Source organism: Lissotriton helveticus, chromosome 1_1, assembly GCF_964261635.1.
Source record: "Lissotriton helveticus chromosome 1_1, aLisHel1.1, whole genome shotgun sequence".
Taxonomy (NCBI): domain Eukaryota; kingdom Metazoa; phylum Chordata; class Amphibia; order Caudata; family Salamandridae; genus Lissotriton; species Lissotriton helveticus.
Genome location: NC_136057.1, coordinates 1265201092 through 1265222605, shown reverse-complemented (window position 1 = coordinate 1265222605; position 21514 = coordinate 1265201092). Strand labels below are relative to the sequence as shown.

The 21514-nt window shown below is 46.7% G+C and overlaps 1 protein-coding gene across 1 annotated transcript in view; it reads right to left on the bottom strand.

Annotated features, from left to right (window-relative positions):
• The window catches only part of COG5 (component of oligomeric golgi complex 5), a 1467851-nt gene that overhangs the window by 212109 nt on the left and 1234228 nt on the right, over positions 1-21514 (bottom strand). The window contains exon 18 of the mRNA XM_078680311.1: positions 1822-2059. Within this exon, the coding sequence (XP_078536437.1) occupies positions 1822-2059 (238 nt within the window). The remainder of the gene's footprint in view (positions 1-1821; positions 2060-21514) is intronic.

Genomic DNA, 21514 nt, shown 5'->3' with positions numbered 1-21514 from the left:
TGAATGTGTAAGGCCCAACCAGTTCAGCCGACAGTGAGGGTAACCAGCAGAAATCCAACTGGAGATAATGGCCGATCAAAATGGGCTTATGGTGCGCTAGAGGGACCCAGAACAAACTGGAATAAATGCAGTATTGCTTCCTTAAAGGCCTCCATCTGCTGTGGAAACTTTGAATTGGGTTCAACTCTGAATGTCAGCTGCACAACTTCTACCTAGAATGGGAACAGTAGGACAGAGCGGAGTTCTCCCTGTCTTTTTATCGCTTGTGTAGGAACTTGTCTGTTCACTTTGTCCTACATTTACCAGAAGCGGGGGCGGCTCCACCGCAATGGCGGAGGAGCAGTGCACCACTCGTCCGATTCAGTCACAGCAAATTAAATGATAATAAAACAATATCCTTTTATTTTTCTGTGACTTGCTCTGACACACGTGTAGGGTGGGGCCAGGCCATGACAGGCAGGTGGTGAGCACTTAGAAGTGCGCATGTACTTTTGACCAGCCATCCTAGGCTAGCCAAATAGACAGGCACACTTCTATTTCTTCAACCCAGCTGTGTGATCACAGCGGGGTGGTTGAAAAGACACAGGTTACAAATCAGTGTCTGAGCAGCAGATCAGGCCGGTCAGACCAATTCTGGTGCGACTCTCTTGCATGAGAAGAGCGTCTGGATTGGCTGGGCAGCCTCTACCTTCCCAGAGACTGCTGGGAGAGCACTGAGGCAGCCGTCGGAGTAGGGGGCAGCAGCGAAAGGTAAGTTAAAAAAATATATTATTCCCATCCCTTCCCCGTCTCTCTCCTTCCGCCCTCCCCCCACCACTTTGTGTTGTGGCGGCCGCCACTGACCAGAGGACTGCAACTAGAATGAGTTTTGAGGTCTCAACCAGGAATAACCCAGCTTCATTTACTCTGTGACATACAGCATGGCTGCACACTCTCAGATGGCCTTCGGATGCATTAGGGATCCTTTGTCACAGATCTTAAAGTTGCGTTTGGAGTCTTCAAATTATGTTTGTAAACGAAGAGCCAAAGACAGACACTGGTCCATGACTTCCAGATGTTTCCTTACAGGCATGGTACAAATTAAAACCTGTGATTTGAGGGGGGTGCATCCTTGTACACCATGAAAAAAACAATTTTTGTAAACAGAAAAAAGTTTAAAGCAAAACTTCATCAGCACGTACGGGTGGCATATATATGTGGATCGGTGTCATGTCAAAAGATCGGACGGAGTCCTAAGAGAGTCCGATGGTGCCACTTGCCAGCACGAGGAGTTACAGCAGCGAGATTTCCAGATTCATTCTGACGCTTGGTAGATTCAAAAGGTGAGTAATCTGGATTTAAAAGTATCTATCAGAAAAGTGATCTACTCTAAATTAGCTTAAGCATTTCCAACGAATGAACAGGTTCGTCAAAGCTCATTTACCATTTGTGGAATGCTTAGGCTGTGGGGAATGGTAACAAGAAAAGGAGAAATGTAACATAGCAAAAGAAAGTCATACTATATGAAGGAGAACAAAAATCAACGTCACCTAGGTAAAAAGGAAGTGAAAGATGTAATGTCAATCCGAAGGCGAAACTCAGCTAGTTAAAAGAGAAAAGAAGAGGGAAGACTGGGAGTTGAAGGGCACTGAAAGGATATGATATTAATTGTCAACTCTTTGGAGAGGCAAGTGGATGCATCTGGTGCTGCATTCGAAGAAAGGGCAATTATTTAATCATTTGAAGGAAAGCAAATCAATTTTGCTATACAAGTATCCAATAATACTGAGCCCCGGTCCCTTGACAGTAGAACAAAAGCATGTTTAATCAATGAGTATCTACCTGTGCAAAGTCTGCAGCCAGTCGCATTTTTCCACCTTCGCCAAGGGGCCTCAATAGACTGGCATTGCGAATGAACACTTCGATTGCTCTCTGGGCAATGGCTTCGGTGTTGTCATAGACAAAGTCGAAACACTCGAAGTGTCTGAAGTAGTCACTCATAACTCTGGCTATGAAACCCTGCAGCTCTTTCATATACAAGGAACAAGGCACATCGGGCCTTCCCGAATTGGACAGCTGTCTGCAAAACATAAAAGAAACAAAGCGAAATGTCATGTAAGGCATACCTGCAAGTAACAGCATTACACAGCACACAGGAAGGCCAAGTAAGAGAAGAGGCTAATTATTACATTACAGAAGGCCCTGCTGGGCCCAATATTGTCGCCACTATTGAAAATTGTTAGCGCAGAGCTCTTTCCAACAATCTCATATGGGTGCATACCCCTTTGTGGCTTGGAAACAAAGATATTAGACATTCTCAATCTGAACACCTACAGGCAACTTTTCTGTCTACCGAGCAACGCTTCTCCATCAAAACAAGGGGCCTTCTTAAAACTTGGTTTTAAGTTAAAAGCTGCCCAGGAGGGCTGCTCGACCACTTACTATGGAAAGAATTGGCCAATGGCTTTAAGAAATCAGTGCGGAGTACTTAAGGAAGTGCATAAGGAACTTGCAAATTAACCACCTGTGGGATCAGCAGACTACATTTGCAGTCTCCGACAAGTATGTTAAACGCTCCATGCGGACGTTAGCCCATTTCCAAAGCAAAACCGTCCTTTCAAAGGGCTCACTCGTGTGGATTGTTATAAGGTCTTATCAAGGTCTTAGACAACAGTCTTACCTAGGCACTTATTATGCTAACACCATGACTCTGAGAATCTTAAAACAGCGTCTAGGAGGCCTCCCAACCTTAGCTCATTGCCCAAACTGGATAGCGACAGGACATGACAGCATTTGCAGATGGGGTCCCCAAGCGCAAGAAACCATTGTGCACATCTGCTTTGCTCTTCTCCGTCAACGTTGGCGCCTACAACAGCACCATTTAAATGTTTGGGAGTAGGAACTTGTCGCCAAGCCTTTATAGAATGCTACAGTGGACACAAAAATGTAAGACCTAATGCGCAAACTGTAACATTTTCAACCTTGCAGAGAGGAAACTACAAGATCATTTATCTACTTTTTAATAACTGCTGCACTTTAACCTTTTCTTGTTTCCTTCTTTATTAATTTTATAGATAGGTAAAGTTTCAAGTGATGATAACAAATGAAATATCACATTGAAGCATAACTTACAATTTTATAGCAATTTTAAACAAATCATGGAAAAACATTTTAATGTGATAAATGTTTTATGAATCTATTTATGTAATGTTTTTTTAATAACCAAGCATTAATACATTTGACTTTGATTAATTATTAGCACCTTGGCCCAGTGTGTCTCCCCTGCAAACGGCCAATATTGGAACGTAGAGACGGGCACCAAATCAGGCATTCTGGAACCTGATGGCCTTACCAGTGCATGAGCACCAGGCGGGAATCAAGCCCAGCACCACACATCATCCCTTTTTTTTTAAAAGTAAAGAACAACTTTATTAAACCTAAAGAAGTAAAACAAAGCAATGCACTGGTAAGAAATCAAAATTTTACGCAGGTATAGGTTAATAATGAAATTAAAGATGTCAATTAGTAAGACATAACCTTTCCAAAATGCTGCCTTGTTCTGCACTTATTTTCCTCCTGCAAGTCCTGCCCGCCTGGTTCTATCTTCCATACTATTACCTTCTCCTGTTCTGTGTCATTCCTTTCAGAAGAAGAAACATCTCTCTCTAAAGCACCATTCCATTACGCCAGGGCCAGCATATTTTAGTATAGCTGTCAGAATTGTAAGGGCACAGTACCAGCAATTATCTAAAGGTAGAAGATATTTACTGCACGTGTACCCCCATTTATGGTACCTTGGGTGCACCAACAAGTATGTGCACATCAACATACTTAAATATAATATAAAAATATATATATAATATGTCATGGCTCAAAGCTTGAGAGGTCAAGTCATGCAAAGCTAAAGAGTTTTTTTTTAAGTCAAACTGCATTTGGTTGTATTTGACATTTTTGCAATGACCGCTAGAGACCGAAATTGAGAGCTTCTCTTACCCCCATACCCTACTTAGCAACCACTCCTTTTCTAGGAGGAAATGAACCCAACACGTTTATGTTCTACAAACCAAGCGTTTGGACCTTATAATGCTAATGGACGTTGAACCTCATAAAAATCTTTAAAAAAATAAAAAACAATAGAAATACCCCCAAAGCAATCATCTCGTTTTTATGAAATCTAAGAATAATGCTAAGAAACTTTCCAAGGCGATAACTCAACACATAATTCTCTTACTATTATTAAGACCTTCTTTTGACAAATATAATACAATTAAGGCAAACTATCGTCTGTGTATAAATTAAGTATTCAAAATGTGTGGCACCGCTGAAATTGCAGAAAAGCCATCTCCAATGAGCAGAAAGAGAGCACTTTGTGAAGAGGTTCCGACCATCAATATTATTAATTACTCGTTTCTTTATCCTGGCTACATCATTGCAATCCAAAATGCATGTTCTTTGTAATGTTCAGGTCCAAAGATTCTTTTTTTATGTTTTTTTATTTTGATTTATCATTTTCAGTAAAAAGGAACCACAATACAAACAACAGTGCATGGCTCACAGATTACATTTTTCCACTGTTCCTCCCCCTGCAGTTATACACAGGTGCAAAGATTCTTTATGTACGGTCAAATACGACAGGTTCAGTAGGTCAAACAGGATTCTCTATGTTTTCCTTAACATGCTGGACTACATCACGTACACATTCAAAGATCCTTAGAAATACATGAAAATACCATAAAGGCAAAAAATGTGGTACTGATCATCAGTACAAAAACTAAAAGGAGAGTGACATCCTCTGCAGCAGTGTCGAATCTTACAGCCACCATGATGGCAAATGTATGAGCACATTAAGCAATATTTCTTGATGTAACACCATTTCAGCTTTTATTTCTACACGCTTTAAAATAAGAGGCGCTAGCCCCAAAGGTACTAACATCGGATCGAACAGCACTGCTCGGCTGCTCTCCAAACCTATCAGCATATAATCCAAGTCCTTTTCCACTTGTGCTTTGTCGCTACGTTACTGGAATGTAAACCCCCTTTGTGTTAATTCAATTAAAACGAATCAATCAAGTTAAACTTTCAAATAAAAATATGTTGTAGGGTCTCTAACAAAGCCTCCTCCCCAAAGGCCAGAAGGTATGAAAGCCCTAGACTAGGGATCTTATCACAATGCAGACCAGTTGAGGTACACGTGAGAGTGTCTGCGAGAGGAATCAGAAATCCAGTAATGCTTCTTCGATGGACCATGGTTTAGCCAGTCGGTCCTTGTGGGCGTTGCCGTGGACTAAAAGGAGTGGAAGAGCAGGAGCAGTGCTAAGGTCTGTGGTTTTTGATGCAACTCATAGTCTAGGATGCAACCAGTAAGAGGAAGAGTTTGATGTGTCTTGCTAACTTCATCTCTCCTCTCTTTGGGAACTCATTTCCAGCCCGGATGGCATTCCGACAATACAGGAGAAAGTGAACGGTAGCAGGACACATAGTTGCGCCACGGGGCATCACATCACTATATCAAGTCAGGGTCCTAAAGAGGCTTGGCTGCGTTTGAAGAACTCCCACAAACAATAAATATAGACAAACATTTGGTATCCAAAGTGTGCCTGGCCTTGAGCGCAGCAGAAGGTATCCCTAAACTGAATTTCCAGAGCTCCTGGGAGAGTAAACTGAGCATCCCTTTAGTGACATAGACTGGGCCAATATCTATGACTGTATGTCAAGGTGAGGAACTAACATCGATAGAGGGAGGCCTGGAGCTACTGTACAGGGGAAACTATTCTCTGGTCTGGTGTCATGCATTCGATAATGGTAGATCGCATGCTTTTAGAGGGGATGTGGGGACAGAGGTTTGATACCTCATAATATGTGGTGATGCCCTAAAATAATCAGCTCTGAGCAGGAGGTCCTAGATGACGCCACCCATATCACTGGTGTTAGGGTTGCATCTGTGGCTCCTAATATATTGCGGGTTGGTAGCCCAAAGTGAACTGAGGACCTGTGAAAGGCACCAGGAATCTGGTATGTGTGCTGTTGCTGGAGGCGACCACACACTGCGGCGATGAAGCTAGACTAGCTTTTTTTGGAAATGGAAAAGATTTCCTATAATACGGCTGGCAATGAGGACTGTGGTAAACAATGGAGCTCATTGTTGGCGCTCCTCTCAGGTGACTCTAGATTACTATGCCAAGGAATCTGAAAGCCCTCAAGATTGTCCCGATAGTGAGATGGGGACAATAAAGGGAGACCGCCTGGGAATGCCACAAGGCCATTCATTGGCCCATGAAACCGTGCTGCAATATGCACTCTAAGAAAATGCCTGGCACTGGAGATTTACTCTGGAAGTGGAGAAGGATTGGGGGAATTTTTGTTTCTATGTTTTTTGATGGATTAAAATTAAAATGTTCTGAACCTGCAGCAGAATATTTCAGTTCAACAGGTCGGAACCCGCCCCCCAAAAAAAAGTGACCACCATCTTTGGGTCTAGATTACAGCTCATTGGCTGATCAGTTCAGTAATGCAATGCCAAAGCAATGCTTAACACCTAAAGGCATTTCTGCAGATGAGTACATTAGGCAATGACAGTGTAGAGGGGAGACCATGCAAGCAGTTTTCCCCTTTGGTCTCACGACTAACTGGACTAAAGCATCTTCTGCAGTGAAATGTGTCCGACCCAACAGTCACAGGTTCGAATTTCAACTTTACATTTTCTGAAGTCGATACAATGAGTACAACGGAATTGCGTGACAACAAACACCTTTCATAAAGCACCAAGGCACGCTTTCAGGTGAAATCTTGCTTTACAAACACACATGTAATGTTCCATGTCGGATGCCAGGGTTCTTCACCGCCCAAAGAATTCCAAGTATTAAAAAAAAAAAAGAAGAAATGCCACAACTAGTTAATTATTTACACAAGATAACAACTGATTCTGATTATTTATTTATTTTAAACCAGGGCCCAGTTTGTATGATACACACACTGCAATAATTTCATATTCTGGGCTTGAGACTGGGAACGACCTCGAGTTAAGGAAGAAACAACACTTACCTGCTAGTCGCTGTTCGTTCAATATTCCACGTGTTTTTCTCAGACTCTAACACAACATTCTCCACTGAGGTGTCCCCTTTTGCACTAAAACCTATAGAATACCTCCAGCGTGGAAGAGCGGGTAAGCGCTACGTGATCTTGGATTTCAGTAGGAGTGCACGGGATAATAACACATTTGATTTTGATATAGTGCTTAAAATACCACAACTTCAGCCGTTTCGCAGCGCTGTAAACAACACATCCTATTGCCCTATCAAATGTAGTTCAATTTATCAACCTCGGAAAGGCTTAGGTGGCCTTGCTAAGGATTGAATTGGTGACCCGAAGTTCACAGCACATACCCTCAGAAGTGCTTAGCCATTTCGCTGGCATATGCTTCACTGGTACTGCTGCAGTGTTAAAATTTTGTATTACTCTTAGGGCGAGGGCAAACATGGAGAGCCCGACAGGGACCAGTCTCAGCAACTGCTTTTTAGAATTGCTGGTGCTGAGCACTGCCAGGACCCGGCCCACTTAAAGCTCTGGGCTTCATTATATTTTCCAAATACCTCAGGGCCTGCATCTGTACAAATATTGCCCAGAAACGGTTTCAAAATCTACAGAACACTGGCAGTCCTCCTAAAATGACCCACTTTGGAACTGGGAAACAGAGGTCGAGTCTCGGCGTCGGCTCAATAGCCTGTGATTCTGGGCAGGTCACTTAATCTCCCCGTGTCTAAAAAGACAACCCACAAAAAATGAGCGTGTAGTGTAACTGGTGCTCATGTAAACCACTCCACTGCCTTCGAATCGATTCTCGCTTTATAAACTGTAGAATAAGGAGAAAAAAGATGCTATATTTTATTATAGAACCTACATTCCCCAAGGTACAAAATCGGACAGGTGGCACACTCATGACAGCTTTTGCTGGGTTCACTAGTTCCTCACATTTCTCTAAGAGAGAATGTCTGTAAAGAGCTCTCAACGCGAGATAATCCCATAATCCTGAGAGACGGACAGGTTGCTCCCACGGAGATGCGCTGCATCACTCCACGGGTAAGAGATGTGCTGTGGGAATAGAAGCTCCCGCCTGCGGACCCCTCTGCAGAAAGGCTTGCTATCACCCCCGCATTTGGTATTCCTCTGCTTACGGTGAATCACATCTTCAGCAGGTCTGCCAGTGACTCGACCAGGCTTTTCCAAACATTAACCGCTTTGCAATAGCAAGGACTATTCTAAATCCCCAATCGTGAGTCGTACAGAATAGTATTATCTTTTATTTCCATGCGTTAATATAGCTTTATAGCCCACTGCCGAGGAGTATACCAGTTGTTAAAGGCCATGAACCCAAACTATAGCTGCAAGGGCCAATGAAGTCTTTAACAACTGGTATAATCTGAGGCAGAAGGGTTAGAAGGCTATTAGAACATCCCATGCACTGATGTTAGAATGTTCCAAATTAAAAAGGGAGAAAGAGGAAGACAAATACTGGAACCAGCCCGCTGCCGAGGGCTAAACCAGTTGTTAAGGCCCTGAACTCAAACTATAGCGGTGATGGCCTTAAAACAACTGGTATAGTCTGAGGCAGAAGGGCACTAAGGTTATTAGACCATTCCACCCACTGAGGGCAGAATGCTCTAAATTAACAAGCACTGGCATTGCCAATAGGTCTCGCCTTTGGAACTTTATAAAATGTTTAGCCATGCACAACATTATCCTGGGTGCTACAACATCTACTGTTAAGGTGACGTGACAAAGCTATGTACAACAAGCACAACATAAAGTTGCTGCTTGTGCTGGAGGAAGATGCTTACGTTAAGAGACTTGGCCCACATGCTCTCCAATTCAATCCACCTCGCCTCGGTTTTTCACAAGCATGAACCAGTGCTGCAGGTATTCACTGAATCTATTGGAAAGCCTTGTTAACCATTTCCTATTAGGATGTAAATGGACTTTTAAAGACCTATGGAATGCTCTGGTGAGTCTGAGATAAGACCTGAGACACTGCCCATGGAGCACACAGCAGTTCTTGTGTGTGTGTGTGTGTGTGTGGTTTTTCCCATAGAAACTGCATCAGTCCGGGCTGAGACACACGGGGGATGGGCTGCTAAAGCCTGCTATGGTTATATATCATAATCCCTAAATGGCAGACAGCCAGAGACAAGAGCAGACGGGGTCATGGAGGAGCAGGGACACAATACAATGGGTTGAAATAATGAACTATAGGGAGTGGAAAAGGGAATTGGAGGAGGACGGGCAGCATGGCATGTGAATTACAGCACATTAGCTGTGAACATTTGAAATTAATGAGAGGTATGTGAATCAGCATCAAGGCAAATTAGCACAACACAATCAATAACCTTACACAGTAAATGGGGAATGGTAATAGTGAGCTTCTAGGGCGGTGGTGCAGATAATTTTGAATACGCCAGGTGTGCCATTAAGCGAGGGGCCCGGTAGACGCAGTAACATAAACATTTGTTTAGGTCCCCTGTGCGTTTGTTTTTGGAGGGTGGGCAGAGGACTCCTAACACAAAGCGGGAGGGCAAAAAAATAACAAGCATTTACAATGCAACGGTTTCGCCTTTGCAAAAGTTAGAGCTATTTGCATTGTAAATGACAACATTTTTATTTATGTGTTGGTTTGGAAAACAGATAAATAGATGGCATTGTCATTTACAATGCCAATAGCTTAATCTCTCGCAAATGCCACACACACACACACACACACACCCACAGAGAGCCCCCACACACAGAGCCCCCCCCACACACACCCACAGAGCCCCCCCACACACACCCACACAGAGCCCCCCCTCATGCACCCACACAGAGCCCCCCTCACACACCCACACAGAGTCCCCCCCCACACGCTGCGCTGGGGCAAGCAAGGGAGACAACTCTCGGATGCAAGTATCTTCAGAGAATAGTTACTGCTTGTGCACAAGGCGCTGAGGCAAGGAGATACACCGATGTACACTCACCTGAGAGCATCGCTAGTGTTTGTCCTTGCACTGTAATCTCAAGGCGCTGGAGCGAGGATTAGATCAGTATCAAGCCTCCTGCAAGGATTGCTAGTGACTGTCCCTTTCGCACGAACCTCAAGACGCTGGACAAGAAGATGCGACGAGAACCAGCCTCTAGAGAGGACCGCTCGTGCTTGTCCTCGAGGGTGTTCTGAGGTCGCTGTAGCAAGGCAGCCCGCTCGCAGACACAAGTTCTTGAAAGGATCAACGCTGTTTGTTTGTCCTTGCGCAGTGTCCTCAAGGCGCTGGACTCTGTCGCACGGGAAGCAGCATTCAGACACCAGACACTTGAGAGAATCACTCGTGTCTGTCCTCTGAGAGTGTTCTCAAGGCGCTGGAGCATGGGAACTGCTCGTAGACACAAGCTCTTGAAAGGATCGATATTGCGTGTCCTTGCAGTGCCCTCAATGCGCTGAAGCACAGCACACAGCGCTCTGACACAAGCCTCCTGGGAGGATCGACACTGCTTGTTGTTTACAGTGACCTCAAGGCGCTGGAGCAAGGAGACTGCACTGAGGCACAAACCTCCCGAGTCGGACGCTAGTGCGTCTCTTCGCACAGTTTCCGCAAGAAACTGGATCAAGGGAGTCAGCACTCAGGTATAATCGTTTTGTGGGGATTTCTACTGCTCGTCCTCGCACGGTGACCCCCAGGCGTGGGGGTACGGGTGACAGGACCAGAGCAAAGGAGACAGCAGCACCACACGACTCCTAAAACTGTGTCTACCTCTTGTCCTTCCACCGTGACCTCCTGCGCTGGGGCGTGAGAGGTAGCACTAACACACACGCCCCCTGACATGATCTCTACTGCTTGTTCTTGCAGGGAGACCTCGCGGCGCTGTAGCACGGTGACAGCAGTGGCATGCAAGCATTTCAAGATGATTGCTACGGCTTGTCCTTGCACAGTGACCTCCAGGCGCTACAGCATGGCTGCAGCGGTCAGGCACAATATTCTTGATAGGGTCGGAACTGGTTGTTCTTGCACATTGTCTTCAAGGCGCTGGAGCGGGGAGATTGTACTAAATCACAAGCCGTCTTAGAGGATCACTACTGCTTGTCCTGGCAATGCTCAAGGCATTGAAGCATTAGAGGCATTCCTAAGACACAAGCCGCCTCAGAGAATCGCTACTCGATCTGCTTGCACAGTGACCTCAGGGCGCTACAGCATTGGGACGGGAGAGGGAAACACTCCTTTCACAATGACCTCAAGGCGCTGGACTAAGGAGACTGCACTAAGACACAAGCCGCCTCAGGGGATCGCTACTGCTTGACCTTGTGCAATATCCTCGGGGGCGGGAATGGACAGCGGGAGGGGGGGCGGACAGCGGGTGGGGGTGCGGGGGAAGACAGGACAGCAAGCCTTCTTAGAGGATCACTACTGCTTGTCCTGGCAATGCTCAAGGCATTGAAGCATTAGAGGCATTCCTAAGACACAAGCCGCCTCAGAGAGTCGCTACTGCTTCTCCTTGCACAGTGACCTCAGGGCGCTACAGCATTGGGACGGGAGAGGGAAACACTCTCTTAAGAGGATCGATACTGTTTGTCCTTTCACAATGACCTCAAGGCGCTGGACTAAGGAGACTGCACTAAGGCACAAGCCGCCTCAGGGGATCGCTACTGCTTGACCTTGTGCAATATCCTCGGGGGGGGTCGAACGGACAGCGGTCGGGGGGGGGCGGGAACGGACAGCGGGGGTATGATTAGGGATGGACAATGCAAGCCCAAGCATAGACATGGCTCACCATACATCCACTGCAATAAGCAAACTGATTAAGAGCCTAGACACCGCCGGGTATATGTAGCGCTATACAAATTTTCTCTAGCATGGGTCACAGCATCACTTTCTTGCTTCGCCAACCTCTAGTAAAGAGTACATAACATTAAGAGTAAATAAATAAAATCTTAACGGTAAAAATGTATTTTGTATTTCAGCAGCCAGTGCAGTAGTATGTCGTAGTGCAGGCCACACGACAAAGAAGGCCAGTAGCTGATCAGAGACGCTACCACACTTGGCCCGCTCATGGTGCGCCGCCATGCTGCAAACTTCTCGCCCGTGCACACACCGTGGTCTGACGCCTTCCCTCCCCGGCATCTGAGAGAACACTCCGGTCAGCATAAAAGTTGGTCCACACTCAAAGACACACTACTCGACCCTTAGCATGCGCAACACCATCAAAATAAAAGCGCCCTTACGTTCCCCGATGCCTTCATGATGCCTCGTCCACAGCCAGCGAGGAAAAGGAAGCGCGAGGCCCGACGCAGGAGTCAAGAGGGGGGGCGAACAAAGACACGGACAGCGGGAGGGGGGACGGACAGCGGGATACAACCATGCGGGACCAGGACGATCGAAGAAATGAGGGAAAACAGCCATGAAAAGAAAAAAAAAAGTACGCGCCCACAGTGGACACGTCTTCATGACGTGAACAGAAAGCGAAAAATTCTCGGGAACGCCCACGAATCTGCTCCATGAATGACGGACAGATCTCTCTTCCAATGGCTAGCCTCCATTTATGGAGCTAGCTAATGGAAGAGAGGGGCGGGATTAGGCCAACTATCTGTTCTCAAAAGATTTCGCCTTGCGCGAAACGCTGCTTGCGCAGCTTTTCGCCAGGTCGAAACCTAAAAACGTGAAGTACACGATTGTCTCTACCTAAAATAAACTTATTTTGACTTGTACTTAAGTGGTTGTCTATTTACTTACTTATATACTATTGCGCGACCATCTGATGTGTCTGTAAGACTTACCTTTTGTCCCGAAATGTTGTCCTGAATTTTGATCTCCTGTCCTGAATTTTTGTCCTGAATTTTGACCCTTTGTCCTGAATTTTTACACTCACCTTCCTGAATTTGCACCCATGCCAGTTGGTCACCCTAACTGGCCTTACACTCACCGCTAACCGACTTCCTGAACTCCTACTTGGTCACTGTGTGCCACTCAGAGCATGGCCGTCCGAGAACCCCTTGTACGCACTGCAGGTGGCTGAATGCAGCCAATCAGCGGCTAGCAGTAGCCTAGCTAACCTATCAGCTCTGCCTCCTACCCTCCCTTCCTGGCCTATTTTGGGGATGGACAGCGAATTGGATCATGTGACAAATAGAGGAGTAATCCATCCCACGGGGCTCTTCCACATGTAGAACCGAGAGGATCTTCCGCATGTCGAACTGTGCACGGGCGATGCTTAGCATGGGGAAGGGCACATGAACTACAAGAACGTAACGTGAGCTATATGCAAATAAGCGGTGTGCGCAGGCGGTGCTGAGGGAACAGCTCATCACCTCTGGAGGTGTGTGTTGCATGCACAGCCGCTTGGGATTTGCACTGATCAAAGGCGCCAAGTGGGCATAATCTGGACACGTGCACTCCACACAAGAGTTGTGTGCAGAGGAGTTGGATATATGTGCTGTAGCAAGGGGTCACTAGCTTTCGTATGTGCACAGGGACAGGACCTGTGCACTGATATTAACAGGATCCGGGCATCAGCCCAGATCGCAAGAACTGTGTGCACCGGACCGGACCCCTCCTTCTGTGCTGCTCCAAGAAGCGGGAGTAGAGGACGACGTTGGACACCCGTACAGGCGAAAAAGCGGTATGCACAGGAGCTGCACGTCTGTACCGATCACGGGCTCTGTACTGTTCACGCGAGCTGTGTGCACAGGACGCGCGTGCTGGCATGATGTGTGTACAAAGAAGCTCTTCATCACCGCGGATCACTGGAGCTTTGTGCCCTGAGCTGTAGATGTGCCCTGATCCAAAGACGGCTGCGCGCAGGAGCTGAGACCAACCGAGCTGCGTGCACGAGCTGAGACCAACCGAGCTGCGTGCACGAGCTGAGACCAACCGAGCTGCGTGCAAGGATTAGCGGCGCAGGAAATGTGGAGCGGTGCTGGGGAAGAGAAGTCGTGCAGGACAAGCGAAAGGGTGCTCGGAAGTGGAGCATGAGAAATTAAGTGGTGCTCGGGGAGGCAGTGGTGCAGGAGAAGCGACTTGGTGCATCAGAAGTGAAGTGGTGCATTAAAAGCGAAGCGACGCGGCAAAGTGGTGCGGCTGAAGTGAAGCGGAGCATCTGAAATGAAGTGGTGCTGTGAGAAGGAATAGTGCAGGAGTAGTGACTCGGTGCATTAGTACTGAAGCGGGGCATAAAGAAGAAGCCAGGGTGAAGTCTGAAACAGAAGTGCAGCATAAGTGCAGCATTGCAGGAGAAGACAAGCGGTGCTGAGAAACGGCGTACGGCGATGAGTTCGGAGATGCTTATGGCTGTCAGAAGGTCCACACTCAAAGACACACTACTCGACCCTTAGCATGCGCAACACCATCAAAATAAAAGCGCCCTTACGTTCCCCGATGCCTTCATGATGCCTCGTCCACAGCCAGCGAGGAAAAGGAAGCGCGAGGCCCGACGCGGGAGTCAAGAGGGGGGGGGGGGCGAACAAAGACACGGACAGCGGGATACAACCATGCGGGACCAGGACGATCGAAGAAATGAAGGAAAACAGCCATGAAAAGGAAAAAAAAAGTACACGCCCACAGTGGACACGTCTTCATGACGTGAGCAGAAAGCGAACAATTCTCGGGAACGCCCACGAATCTGCTCAGTGAATGACGGACAGATCTCTCTTCCAATGGCTAGCCTCCATTTATGGAGCTAGCCAATGGAAGAGAGGGGCGGGATTAGGCCAACTATCTGTTCTCAAAAGATTTCGCCTTGCGCAAAACGCTGCTTGCACAGCTTTTCGCCAGGTCGAAACCTAAAAAGCACCAACGGAAGGGAAACACTGCCTTTCTACTCATCTCACTTGGAACTATAATAACAAGCAGGAAACAATAAAAACAAGGAATTCTTTTCTGATATAATTTATATCAATAAGCATTTTATACGGGGCATGTATCTGCAGGCTACTTTTATTAAACGGTAGTATAAAAACTGCTGTGACAAAGCCGGAGGCATGGAAATCGGCATCATAGCAATAACTACGGCAAATTAGCACAAAGTATCAATAACACAATAGGAGTGGTACTGCCAGTAACTGTGACCAAGACGAGCAGGCAGGTAGACGAGGTAGCGTACCCATTTGTTTAGGTACCCCATGCTTTTGTTCTCGGTTGGTGGGGGTGGGTGGGCTCAGAATGCAAAGTGGGAGGGGTGAAGCAAAAAATAAACAAGCAGTGATGAAAGGGAAACGGGTTTGTACTGTTATCGTTTACAAATATTTCAAAACAAGCCCGGCAGTGGTGCGTGCGCAGTCTGCTCTTTTTGGAAGCACATACACTTGCTTGTGGCACGCCCCCTGCTCACTCCCGCAAGGTGGATGCCACCACAAGCACGAGTATGTGCTTCCAAAAAGAGCAGAGCGACGGCTAAAGGTCCTTCTATGCAGCTTAGGCGAGACCTAAAAAGGGAGAACAGAAAGACAAACATTGGAATGCTGGAGCAGAAGGCTTATTCGCCCCATTATAAGCCCAGATCCAATTCGTTGTCTTTGATGGAGCTCTCAACATTCCAATGTTCAATACCACTTCAGGCACTCACAAGTGGATACTCATGTGGTGATACTAGTTTAAAAGGCCCTATATCTCTGCATGCGACAGTACCGCATGCAGCAAAAGGACCCCCAAAATTAGAAACTTCATGAGACATCACATGGGAATTGACACCGATTTTATCCTCCACACAGGATTTGGGTGATACATTTTGTAAATGACCCTGGAATAAAATTGAAATCATACATTTAAAGCGTAGAATGTCAACAGACACAACAGCCAACACCGACGAAACACTCGAATGGGGAGAGGAAAATTGTTAAAAGGAACCAGATTGTCCACAAAACAACATCCTACATAAAAAGACCAGGCCCCATCCCAACTCACAAATGAAGAAAACTGGCCACCATTGGGCAAGTACACTTTCATCAATGCAGCAGGCCACATCATTTCCACATTTTGACCTTACAAATTCTATTACAACCTCTGTAGCAGTATGTTGTGCAGCCTTCAAGGGCCTTGCCACACAGGATGTGGATAAGAAGGCCCACAACATATGGAGATACACAAACCCCTCTACATGTGATCTGCTTACATTCTAACCAGGGCCGGCTTTTGGCATTGACGAGCTGGGCCCGGGCCCAGGCTGCCAATCTACAGGGGGGAGCAAAAGGCTGTCAGTATTAAAAACCTGTGGACAGCAGAGTCGCTCTTGACACCAATGAGGCAGACTAAACTACTTTTAATCTTTTTTATTTGACTCAGTGATGTTCAACACCCCATAAATGCTCTTACTTCCCCTCCTATCTCCGTCTCAACCCCCACATGCAGACCAACACCGCCATTGGCACCCCCAACAAGCTGGCTCTATCGTGATCAAGCTACCGATGTGAGTGAATCGAAATATTTGAGGAAGGTGCCAAGAATTTTGCCTGAGATGCCAGTCACTGCGTTGGTGTGTGACTGAACTGTGATATAAATTGGACCCCAAGCTGCTCCATGTTATTCACCAGCTGCAGCCAGGGCGCCAAATGTCTTTCTGCCTAGGACGTTATCGGAGCAAGAGCCAGCTCTGATTCCAACTATAGATTGGCACATGGACCCATCATTCCTGGAAGGACATGACTGGTCTGCCTGAGCAGATTAATTGGGACACTTCTACACTGTGTAGGCTGAACATACTACAAAGTACAGACCCAACAGAGGGTCTGGATGCAGTATAGACAGACACCGATATGTGCCAAAACAGAAACACAATGACAGCACATTACTCTCAAATCAGTGACAGGTTGTTTTAAAACTACACTAACTGGCAGGCATCCAACAATACCACAGTTGCATCATTTGAACAGCACAAATACCACAGGACTGACGATGGTCGCAAGTTGTACAAAGCGTTAGAAGGATGACATGCAAACAATGGGACATTAAAATCTTCAATTAATTACCGAACACTGTTACCCAAATCATTCGCTTGCGTGTCCCTCCTCTAAGAGACTCTGGGTATCCACTACATCCCTGAATGATGATACATAAACCTTCAATTGCACTAAAATGGGCCAATAACTTCACGCGACAGGACGCACAACACTACTAAGCATTAAGTTGGACTGCGGGAAGAACTGCCTTTGTCAACACAGCAATAGTGGTGCCTTGGAATATGCACCAGGTTCCATCGACATGTCACATTCCTCTATTATAAGCTAGATAATATTGTAGTTATGCAAAAAGTGCCAATGCCAGGCGAGGTGATGAGGCAAATGAAAACTGCTGCGATTATGCAGAAGATGTACATGTGGTACATGGCCAACTGCATCACGATGTCAGTAAAAATGGCATTAGGGACTACACCATGTGCCTTTACACTTTGACTCATTGTAATAACTAATGAACACGTTACTTACCTTCGGATACAATCTTTCTGGCTGATACTCTAACTGCAGCTGTTTCACCCCTAGAATATTCCCAGTCACCACACTGGATCAGGAGATCTTTTAAGTAATAGCTTCAGAACACTGCTAGGTGGTGCCGTCTAACTTTGAGACAAACTCGCGACATGGAGCGGAGCCATATATGGGACACACCCCTGCACACGAACTTCAATTTCTGTGGTGTTGTTCTTCTGCACCCTCAAACACTGGTCAACTCAGACAAATTGCAGGTGACCTTTTAAGAATGAGCAGCTCTCCATTTCACGGAGTGGGGAAGCAGAGCGGCAGTAGGAATCTGCATTTAGAGTAGCCACCGAAAGTGAGTTACTAAAGGTAAGCAACATGCTCTTCTCCTGGATATTTCTAATTGCAGAATCTTCACCTTTAAAATAGATACCCAAGCAGTAACTCTGGCAAGGTGGAAGGGCATGACGAGTGGTCTTAAACCAAAACATCCTGTTAGACTGAGCGGGCAAAATGATAGTGAACATGTGCACAGGGGTCCATGTGGTAGTCTGAAAGATGTCCAAAACAGGAACCCCTTTGCTAATGCCACTGTAGTGGCTTTAGCTCTGGTGGATTGAGCTACTAGGCTTTCAGGGGTCTCTCTTTTGGCTAGACCATAGCACATCTTTATGCACAGGACTATCCACATCAATAGAGTGCTCCTATGCACTGCCATGGTCTTTTTGGCACTGGGAAAACCCACAAAGAGTTCATGATTACGCAATGCCCCTTTGAGTGTCTGATGTAGAAGCTTAGGGCTGTTTTGGGATCAAACTGATGAAGCTGCTCCTCCTCCTTCAAGGAATGTGGGAGAGAGAACAATGACAGTAGAGTGATGGTTTGTCCAATGTGAGAAGGCAAAAAAACTGTAGGCAGAAAGGTTGTACGGGTCCTCAGCACCACTTAGTCAGGGAAGAAAGTGGTGTATCGAGGTTTCACTGGCAGCACTTCGAGCTCACTGACACAGCGCATAGAGGGCATTGCGATAAGGAAGATTGTTTCAATAGTTAAGAGGTGCAAGGCACAATTATGAATGAGTTCAAACAGCATGCACTAGAGAAATGTGAGCACCAAGTTAAGGTCACATTAAGGCATAATAAACGGTTTGGAGGAACATATGCGTCAAATCTTTCAAGAAAACTCAGCACAAGCGGTGACTTAAAGAGGGAAAGTGGTCGGCTAAAAATAAAGAGGAAAACATGGAACATATGCAACCTTTAACTGTGCCCACTGCAAAGCCTTGCTGGGACAATTACAAAATGAATAATATATCTGATAATTTAGCCTGTAAAGGATCAAGGAGGCAAATACTCAGTCTCATGAGACTGAGGTGCAGCCCTCTGATGGCTTAATCCGGAGATATCAAAATGATTTGGGCCCAGTCTATCCTGATTTTCTTCATGACATGAGGCAGTTGGGATGGTGGTTGGAAAGGGTGCAGAAGACATAGAGACCCTGCCAGGTGATTGGTCAGCAGAAAAGTCCCCTGCGGATCCAACCAGCTCCAAAGGCACTAGGTCTCCCGGTACAAGGACCAAGAATGCATTCCACTCTGCTTGTTACAGTAGAAACTGAGCCAGCCTTCCTTCAATGATTGGTAGGAAAGTTGAGCCCTCTGTCATTTATGGACATCAGATATTAGTGGAAGTAACACCCCTCGTCTATTTTCGAGATTGATGCCCTCTTGCTCGATCCAACTGTCAGAAACTGAACCAGCCTTCCTTCAATGATCGATGGGAACCTTTTCAAGGACAGACGGATGGTTCAAAGCTTAATTAGGAACAGGCCTCTGATTCCAACCTCTCCCAGACAACCCACCTCCCTGTCTCCCAACATCAGAGATGTCACTACTGTGAACTCTGAGTGGAACAGAGAGGATCCTTCCACAAGCAGCGTTGGAGTCCTCTTGCCACCTCTGAAGGTCTCGGTCCATGTCCTCCAAGATACAGATTTGTTGCACAGCGGTGCTGAACTCACCTGAAACTGAAGGGTCTCCTGCAGTGTATGCATGTGTGATTAGGCACACAAGACAAGGAAAATGAACACGTCTAGAAGTCCAAGAAGGCTCAGAACTATCCTCACTGGATGACTAGGGTCATATCCTGAATATCTGGGCACTGACTGAAACAGCCAAACTTCTTTGAACCTCACTGTATCCAGGACAGTCTCAATACAGGGAATCCTCTTTACAGGTGTCAGGTGGGGTTTTATTGCGCAGATGCAAAAGCCCTGGAATGACTGAAGAGCCACCATCATTCAGATGTGGTCCGCGACTGTGGCGTGCCCAGCTTGAGCAATCAGTAATCAAGGTAGGGGAATAAATGCACCCATGACCTGCGAAGATAAGCTATGACCATCATCATCACCTTTGTGATCACCGGAGGGGCTGAGATGAGGCCATAGGGTAGAAAAGAAAATTGCAAGTGGTCCATTCCCACTGTGAACCATAGGCAGCATTTGTGGTACTGCAGGACAAGTATATGAAAATACACATCTTGCAAGTCCAAGGATACCATTCAATGAGCTGTATTCAGAGCAGAAAAAACTTGAGGCAAAATGAGCATTATGAATTTACACTTCTGTAAGGAGGCATTCAGTGGTCAAAGATCTTAAATCAGCCTGAGCCCTCCATCATTCTTGGACACCAGGTTTAGTGGAAGGAACAACCTCATGTCCATTTTCGAGATTGGTACCCTCTTGGCGGGTCCATTTGACCAAAAGCAACTTGACTTTCTGCAGAAGAATGGTAGCATGAGCTGCCAAAACTTAAATAGGGAGGAGGGAGAGGGGGAGGAACATGGCGGCGGCAGGCTGACGGCTGCTGCGGAGCTCCGTGCTCTGAAACGCCACAAGCACCCAACTGGGTGATTTTCCCCTATTTTAGACCCTACTCTTAAAAATTATGCGGTGAGGACTTGAGGCTCTTCTTTTGCTTTATTACTTTTCGACCTTTTGAAGTCTCCCCTCTTGTGTTTTTCTCCGTTCGGAGTTTCAGAGATTGGGCGGCCCGAGCGGAGCATCGCCTAGAAGTGGAAGACGAGGGGGCCGAGTCGCGGTCTGAGCTGTGGGCCGCGGGAAGCTGCTGCGGGGGTTAAGGACGTCAGACACCGCCTTGTGGAGAGTCTGGACAGCCGAAAGAGTGTCCAAAGTCTTTGGCACCGCTCAAGGGGAGCACTCATCTTTCGTATTAGAGGACCGGTGTGTTGGTGCCCTCCTCCAGTTTGGGCTATAAAAGACTGCGGTAAGGAGGTTCCAGGGGAGGCCTGTATGGAGGCAGATACGTCGAGGGCAGCTCTAACCGTATCCTGCCAGAGTGTTGTAGTTAGAAAACAGGCCTGTGATGCAAAAGATTGTAGTGGAAGGGAGGGAGAGTCACTTAATCAGGGAGTTTTCACCGCTGTTCCCAACCGATCCGAACCCCCTGCATCCAAAGGGAAGGTGGGAGAGACAAGGAGCAGGTATCAGCTCAGGTCCAGGGAGGGTGTCTGGGATCTAGCTGAGAAAGGAGGGCCAACGCCTTTATCTCCCCACAAACAATAGAAGAAGGGGGGAGTGAGGAAAGAAGTTGCAGTAAAGGCAGTTAAACACTCCCAGGTTTATAAAAATACCCCCTCACTTAAAAGCTACTTTAAAATAATGGAGCAAGCAGTAAAGTCTAAGGAGGGTATAGGAGGCCAATCAGGAGCAATGCTTGGAGTAAAAGTTGTAAATGCCGAGGCTGCAGAAAAAGGGGGGGGAGGGGTTGGAAGAGGTAGAGGCAGAGGCCATAGAAGCTGAAGCTGAAGCAGGGGGAACTTACCAAACTGACAGCGTGATAATCCCCCCTCCCCACTTTACCCCTGAAGAACAGGTATGCAGTGCTCGTACCACCCCCTGATGAGGAGGGTGTAGAGGCCATGATACATTTGGATCTTGGACATAACCCTACTCCTAGCTTTCCATCATTAGATGTTCAGGCCCTGAATGCCCCTACAACCTTAGAGACCCAAACTCCGGGCCTACCTGCAGACCAGGACTCTCTGTGCTCAGCAACTCATTCTACCTCGCTAATCCCCCCTGCTGCTCCAACCGCGCCTC